Consider the following 7,698-nt stretch of genomic DNA (forward strand, 5'->3'; position numbering starts at 1 on the left):
AGAGGTGGTTGTGGTTGGTGTTGTAGATGTTTTTTGGGTAATAGAATATATTATTTTATTGTGTTGAAAGCTAAAATAAATCCACTGCTGCAATATGTGTGTAAGTAAAATAGATAAAGTAACTTTTGGTGGACCTAAAAAACTAAATTTTTAGTTCCACTGCTGTGGATGCTCTTACGAGTTACTGTTCTTGCGATATCGGATATCAAGCAAAAAAATAAAGGGAAGTCATCAACCCAGGTGGGAACCAGTACATTGAAGTTTGAACCTACAGTGAGAATAGAACTACAACAAATACTTTAAACTGTTATACTTGCTTCCATCCTGAGCAAAATTGCACCCTTGATAAGTTAGGAAATACATGCATCAATTAGGCTACCGATTTACATTGATAAGAACAGAATGAAAGGACAAACTTCCAACTCTCAAAATAAACACAGAAATTCTGACTATCAAAGCTGTTGCTAGATTTATAAAATAGAAGAAAAAAGCTGTTGCTAGCCACAGGTTAAAAACAGTACAATCCCCTACTAATCAATAAAATGTGGTTGGTGTGCAAATGCAACTTAGAATTTGGTGATTTGTAATCCTCTAATCATCCGAGTTGCACATATCAACATCTCTCCACCTTTCATACATTCCCATGGGAAACGTGATTAGGTATCTCTCCTTGATTATCCAATGGCATGTACTGCGCCATGATTGCCCGTATCTCAGAATCCATGTATCTCTGTATAAAGTAATTTACAAAAACAGAATTTGTATTAGTAAACAAGTCCATCAATAAGTTAAATCTTATGATGCAAATTAGATCTATCAGGACTGATGCTGACAAATTTACATTCACACACTTCAAGGTTTTGCATATTTACACTTTGCTAAGTTTTTCTTTGAATTTTTCAACTCACTAATCCGTATAGCCCAAAATTACAACAATTGTAAACTAGAGTCTACATTAAGTTCCCCTTTCAAATCTCTCTCTCTTGATTTCCCTTCTAATTTCTTCTTTTTCTCTTTTGCTATGTTCCTTCTGGTCACTCTTGTTGGTTTCAAGGACGTTGACTGACCTAACAGTGGCCCAAATCACTCCTAGCATCTTACAGTAATCTCTTTTTACTATTTTCTTATTAGATCATACAACTTCAGGTTCTTCTTCACATGCAGACATGAGAAAATATGCTAATAGATTTGAGTTTATTATATATATATATATATATATATATCTTAATCCATTCTGAATCAAGGCCTATTCCAATGAACTTAATAATGTATCTACAATTTTATGCAACAGCAAACATACCCGGATTCTGTACTTGTAAATTGCATATCCCCCAACCCCAGCAGCAGCCAAGCCGAGAATAATAATCCAAATAAAGCTCCAACTCACCTCTGTCTTGCCATCTTTACCTAAAATTTTCCAACAGAAAACTTAGCAGATGAAAAATTGAAAACAAATGGCAAATTGCATTAAATAGAAATTAGTAATCAAGTGTTCTATAACATAGGATGATCAAACTCAGACTGGCAAAGAAATAACAGAATCAATCTCAAATCCCAACAGCCATGGAGGTATGACAACCAAATCAAATAAATGATTATTTTAAAAAGGATGTTTACCTAGCATTTTCTACAAGTTCGTACTTGTAAATTCATAATTGGTGTCTAGATGCAAATTTTGTTATTTGGTAATACAGCAAAAAAATAGATTTGCATTAGTGGATAGTGAAAATATAAAGAACTTGCCCCCTATGTGTATCGCATCAAAATATAACCAAAACAAGCACTTTCAGGTTACTTACTTATACATGTGTCATGTTCTTGCATGTACAATAAACCACCACTACAACTGCACTCATAACTGCCCCATGTATCCTTGCATTTGCATTCTGGGCACTGGCAGGCTATTTTCTCTTTGCATTCATCAACATCTGGAGCAATGACACAGCAAAGAAACATGTATGGTGAATCAACATAAAGTCCTCGTTGGTACATGAAATAAAATGAAAGCACGTGTAAGCCTATGACTTAGTTGTAGCTACTACCCCATTCCTCCTGGCCTACAAAAGGCCTTTGGCTGTGGGCTTAGAACCCATATATAAAGTACAAAAATATCAGGAGATGAAATACTAAATATCAGGAGATAAGAACCAAAATTGACATAAATTGTCTTTCTATGTAAGGTCTATCATTAATATGCTCTATAAAGTAGTATATTCTGCAATAAATGTTTAGTTTTGTAACTATGTATGATGTGGTCTGGCCCTTAAGGTTCAGATGGAAATTTTATGATAACGGGCTGGAGGAGCCTCTAAATAATGTGACATTTTAATAAGCCCACTTCATCCACTTTATAATGGATATGATGTCTGATTCTATTAATTGAAGAGATCAAGGGTAACAATACCGTCACAGGTGTTGATTCCGTCACCCTTGAATCCTTGCGGACACTTGCAATCTTTTGAGTCATCCTGCTCAATTATCAGAAATCCAGTTTGATCACAAACAATAAGATAAAGCAAGATAAAAAATATGAATCACTAACTGATTTAAAGTTCAACAACATACAGCACAAGCTGAGTAAGTCACGCCATCATGAGTTTTCTTCCAACAACCTCCATTATTGATTTCACAATGTAAAGCCCCTGTAGCTGTTAAACAAAGCAGAATCATGGCATAAATAAAACTGAAACAGGTAAGTAAAAATATTAAATAGCAGGTTTTTTCATTAATGAACATTGCCATATTGATCTCTATGTACTTCTACTTCCTATATGTAGTAGGAATCTAAATAAGATTTACAACCCTCCTGGCCCCACTCTGGCCATGAAAAGATTGAAATACCATAATGCCCCATTTTCCAAGTAGGTAATTGCGTCTTGTTAAGGGCTCTATTATTATCAGCACAGTCCAAAACATTTTCATCGGCCATGCAACAAAAAAGTTACTCTAAAAATTAAAACCATCCAAGATCATGGCAACAAAAAAGTTGTTTTTCAGAAGTATCATGTTAGAGATGTTCACAGACAAGTTTGCTTAAGGTACCCGATGTGTGTGCTTTGAGTTTAATCCTTGAGTACACGTACCACATAGAAAGGGTCATATTTGCATTCACAGTATCACTTAAGGAAGACACTGGTATCAAGCAAGTTAGTAGGCCCACCTATGAGAAACTCCTAGTTCGTTGGTCCCTTTCCATAGTGACAGAATTATAGTTACTGGAACCTACTCATTAACTACCGAATAGCTTTCAATGTGGGTTATATAATTTTGTTTTATCAGCTTTATCTCGAAACTAAACTAGCACCCTATGAAGAGAATTTTTACCTTCACAATGAGTATAACCGTCACCAACAAACTTTACACCTTGCACAACAGGGCATTCACATACTCTTCCCCGGAAAGTATCCTACAAAATAGCAAGCCTCACATAAGAAGCAAGGAAACAGTGAAACAAATGAAGTAAAAGGTTTTTCATTTTTTTCTCATAATAACGTACAAACAAAATGTTAAGCCAATGGACATACCTTGCATGCAGTTACGTTAGCAGCCTTGTCTTGCCAGCAGCCACCATTGTTGTGCAAACACTCATTTGTTTCTATATCTGCAAGGAACAAACCATAGGAGGACAATAAATATCAGATGGACAAGAGTAATTGAGATCATAGAATAAATATCACATGGGCAAGGGTTCCTTAGAATTCACTTGTCTTGATTTTTGTAGTATAAAGTGATGCCACAGCAATTGCTCTTTCTTTAAAAGGCCACACACACATGCACACAAACAAACATAACAAGGATAGTTAAAGACCTTCGCTCAAACAAATGGCAGGCTCTGTGGTCTCCTCAAATCCTGCACAGATGGCCTTGAGAACTGCTACCTTGTCCAGCTTACCTGAAACCATTATTATAATAAAAATAAAGGTTACAGAGCAGATTCATGCACTTGAACAGATAATAAGATCTGTAATGAGCTTCCTCAAACCTCTATACTGTCTGTTATTTATTACAAGAGTTGGCAATATAGTAACATCTCCACGGGTGCCTTTGCCAATCTGAAATTAGAATTTTACAAGAGCAAGATGAGAAAAAACATAACACACAATGAGAAATTGAAGAGACAGGCTGTATAAGCACCATGAACAGTTAGTCTTCTAGGAGTTTACCTGTGCATCCTGTTCAGCTTTAAGAACTGGGTTGTCCACATCTGCCGAAGGGTCTCCAACACAATTTTCTATTTTCTTGAGGTCAACATCTGTCAAAGTACATAGCAAGAAACATAAAGAACCTCAGTTTACTATCCTTCGGTCTATAAGATAAGGTTGCTCTCATCTGCTACTACCTAGTAAATTAGAAAAAGCATAAAAAACCAATGACTCAATAACTAAGTAATTGTGTTTCCAGGCACCCTACAGAATTAAATAACTTAAATGACATTCTGAGGCATTTCATTCAAGCAGAAATATCCAAAATCATGGTGTTTCCAGTCATGTACAAAAGCTTAAAAGATGGTATAAGAAAATAACGTTGTAGCTAAAACAAAGACCAACAGGTTGATATCAATAAGTTATTGACTGATTTAAAAATTAAATAGAATAAAAGAAATAAAATAGTAAGAATTGGCACTAGAATGATTGCAACATTGTGGATGACACCAAATTCACAGAATATCATATAAATCATCCATTCAAAATATGTCACTGGAAAGCGTTCCAGCCCAATTAGTATTGAAGCATAGAGGCAATAAACCCTGAATAAAATTTTGGTAAAATTACAAAAATTCCAGAGACAAATCAGAACTTTTAAAAAGTGCGTTTAAGGTGACGTGACAATATACAATGCAAAGGGGCACATCTAAGGATCTCATTAAATATCTGAAAAATTTTGTCACAATCTTTTATGCAAAGAATACAAAGGAAATATGCATAGTATGTCAAAATGCAAACATTCACATGGAGTCTTCAACCTACCAAGGGATTTAATAACTTGATTTGAGCATTCTTCATTATACTTCTTCTCTTTCATTGGGCAACGGATTGCAAAATCTGTCACATAATCCCACCAAAGCCATGGCTTTCCACTTTCATTGGCCACCTTAAAAAAGCACGCTTGGCGTAGATTTTGAACCACAACATCCTTCCCATCATATCCTCTATTAAAATCTTGCTCGGGATCTGGAGCACAGTACCTCCCATGATTGATGCACTGAGACTTGCACTGTTTGCTAAAAATAAAAGCTTCTGGGCAATACCAAGTTATATAATGTGGGGTGAACTGACTGTACCCTTTCTTCTCCAGTATCTGAGCTGCTCCTTTAAAATTTTTGACAAAGTCAATCTGGCTTTCACACTTTGGTCCACATTCATCATTGCTGTTTGTCCAAAACTCATACTCAACCCGCTCATCGGGATGTGGAAGAGCCTCAGTCCAATCAAGATTTATGTTAACCATCTCTCCACTTGATAGAGCTTTTCTAATGCTATCCCCCAAGGATTTGCTTATAAGGGCTGAAGGAATGGTAATGTTCTGTAGATACTCAGCTTTAGCATTTTCTTCTTCAGGAGTGTCCATGGTAATTAAAGGCTCCACCTTGTCATCCGCAACAAGAATAGCTGCTGCTCCAGCTTTCTGTGCATTCCATGCCTTCAAGGTGAAGTAACAATCTGGCAGCACATCAAAGTCATAGATGAAAACTTACATTCAAAAGAAGACAGGAAACAAAATACAAAAATTATGTAAGTTGCCATTCGATTTAGCCACAGCCCTTGGAGAGAGTTCATGTCATCACAATTCACTGAAGGAGGAATAAGTATCTATTTGCATGGATACACAATGAAGCAAAACTCAATAGCAAAAATTCAAAACTTGGTACCCAGTACTTCAATTCAAATAAAAGAGAACTCCTACAATCTATTAGAAACTTCCTTAAATAGAATCCAGTCAAAGGACAATAAAATATTGATGAAGAAAGAATAAGCCCTGATAGGCAACTAAAACATATTTACATTATAATCGTGATAGTGACAAAAATTATTCAATACATACATACACGATAGATAGACACAATCTCCTTTGTCATCATGCCATAAATAACATAATCACAACCATAAACTATCACTAAAAACAGAAATTCTTCAGAGCTTATAAAAAAAAAAAGGGTAACCAAGAATTAAACTGAAAATAAAAATTGAAACTTTAAAGTACATGATCAATTAAAAGACACTTTTTTAATTTTTTTTTTTTTTTTTTATAAAAAAAACTGACCTCCTCGATCGGCTAGGAGAAAGGTGGGTAGGCCTCCAGGCTTGGACTTGAAGGAGATATCGAAGTCGTTGCATGCCTTATGATTGGCTTTAGGGTAAACCACAGTGCCAACCATGGTTCCTCCATACTGAGGAACCCCAAAATTCCCAATTGCACATTCATAGACACCGTTCAGAGAGCTTGGTGAACTCACTTTCAAGCTGTTCTTCTCTACCACAAACCTTCCCACACAAAACCCACATAGCATAAACCAAACCCACGCCAAAAGCCCAAGCTTTTTCCCCATCTCCCTCATCCAAAAACTCAAAATAAGAACAACCCAGATCAAGAAAAACTATTTATTGCGTTTTTCCTCAAAAACCCTACAAATCTATAATTCAGATTGCAATAAATACAGTTTTTTTTTTTTTTTTTTTTTAAAAAAAAACCCCTCAATTTTGATAACTAAAGCTCTTATTTTTATGTAAATTTTCGATTTTTTTGAGAACCCAGATCGGAATTAAACTTTTTAATGTTTTTGTTTTTGTTTTGCACTGTAAAAAGTTATCTGGGTCTAATAAGCTGAAACTGAGGCGAAGCAAGAGAAGGGACTGTTTGGAACTTATTTGGTGCTTGCTATAGAGAAAAAGAAAAGTATCCAAATAGGTATAAATCAAAAAGAAGATTGGAAGAGTTGGAAAGAGAGACGTGTTAGTTACGCTCTTAACTGTAATTCTATTCCTTCCCAAGTAAGTAATTTACCGGAAAATCAAATTCAAATTCCACGTATTGATTTATAGGAAGAGAAGTCATAAATGAACCGTCTTCAGAAAGTGCATTAGACCGCCTTTCTTAAAGATATTTTAATTGTTTTTAGAAGATATTGGATAGTTAGGTAGGATTTATGTTGGCTTTTTAAAGCTACTTTTCGTAACTACATTCACATTTCTTGAAACTTAGAATGATATCTCACTCCAAATTTTTGAAAGGTTAAAAATATTTGTTTCCTTTAAAATTTGAAAAAAATTAACATCTTTTTTTAAAAAAAAAATATTTGTAATGAATTATTCTAAATTTTTATAAGAATCTCTTTACAAAATTTAACTATAATCAGTAAAAAAATAAATTTAAAATAAAAATGTAAAATAATCAAAATGCCAAAACACTTGCAACGGTAAATCTCTTTATAACTAGTTAAAAAAAATAATAAAAAATAAAATTCACACTTAATATTTTAAAATACACTTTAATTAAAATTCAAAACAATAAATATTAATTATGAAATAAGATAATTTTGGAAAGCTACCCTTAAGTAAATGGTAAGTTAATACACAACATTTTTAATATTAATTTAACAAATTTTGGTCAATTAGATATTAAGGGGGACAATTTTTTTTCCCTTCAAGTTTTGGGTGAAGTGTTATTTTGCCAAATCTCAAAAGAGGCTAGTGTGACTAC

At 34.3% G+C, this 7,698-nt stretch overlaps 1 protein-coding gene across 3 annotated transcripts; it reads right to left on the reverse strand.

Moving 5' to 3' along the window:
* Nucleotides 1–286: 286 nt before the first annotated feature.
* Nucleotides 287–6,994, reverse strand: LOC126692558 (vacuolar-sorting receptor 1-like). 3 transcript variants are annotated; one of them, XM_050388194.1, is made up of 12 exons: nt 6,262–6,994; nt 5,696–5,791; nt 4,164–4,252; nt 3,983–4,052; nt 3,809–3,892; nt 3,525–3,601; nt 3,325–3,406; nt 2,566–2,648; nt 2,405–2,468; nt 1,800–1,928; nt 1,301–1,407; nt 287–730 (listed from the first exon to the last, which is right to left on the reverse strand). In XM_050388194.1, the coding sequence occupies exons 1-12, from the start codon at nt 6,554–6,556 to the stop codon at nt 632–634; spliced, it is 1,275 nt and encodes a 424-aa protein (XP_050244151.1). In that variant the 5' UTR covers nt 6,557–6,994; the 3' UTR covers nt 287–631. The 3 variants fall into 3 exon arrangements, with proteins under 3 accessions (XP_050244151.1, XP_050244150.1, XP_050244152.1); XM_050388193.1 differs by lacking the exon at nt 5,696–5,791 and adding an exon at nt 4,968–5,660 and having other exon boundaries at nt 6,262–6,992; XM_050388195.1 differs by lacking the exon at nt 5,696–5,791 and having other exon boundaries at nt 6,262–6,992.
* Between the last annotated feature and the right edge of the window lie 704 nt (nt 6,995–7,698).

This window comes from Quercus robur, chromosome 7 (assembly GCF_932294415.1).
Source record: "Quercus robur chromosome 7, dhQueRobu3.1, whole genome shotgun sequence".
Lineage (NCBI taxonomy): Eukaryota > Viridiplantae > Streptophyta > Magnoliopsida > Fagales > Fagaceae > Quercus > Quercus robur.

What these genes read in the sequence shown, in the direction of transcription:
- LOC126692558 (XM_050388193.1), bottom strand. Translation starts at nt 6,556, where the DNA reads ATGAGGGAGATGGGGAAAAAGCTTGGGCTTTTGGCGTGGGTTTGGTTT. An exon ending in AAGCTGAACAGGATGCACAG is followed by an intron (nt 4,053 to 4,163) that starts GTAAACTCCTAG and finishes TTCTAATTTCAG; the next exon opens with ATTGGCAAAGGCACCCGTGG. An exon ending in AGAACATGACACATGTATAA is followed by an intron (nt 1,408 to 1,799) that starts GTAAGTAACCTG and finishes GGAAAATTTTAG; the next exon opens with GTAAAGATGGCAAGACAGAG.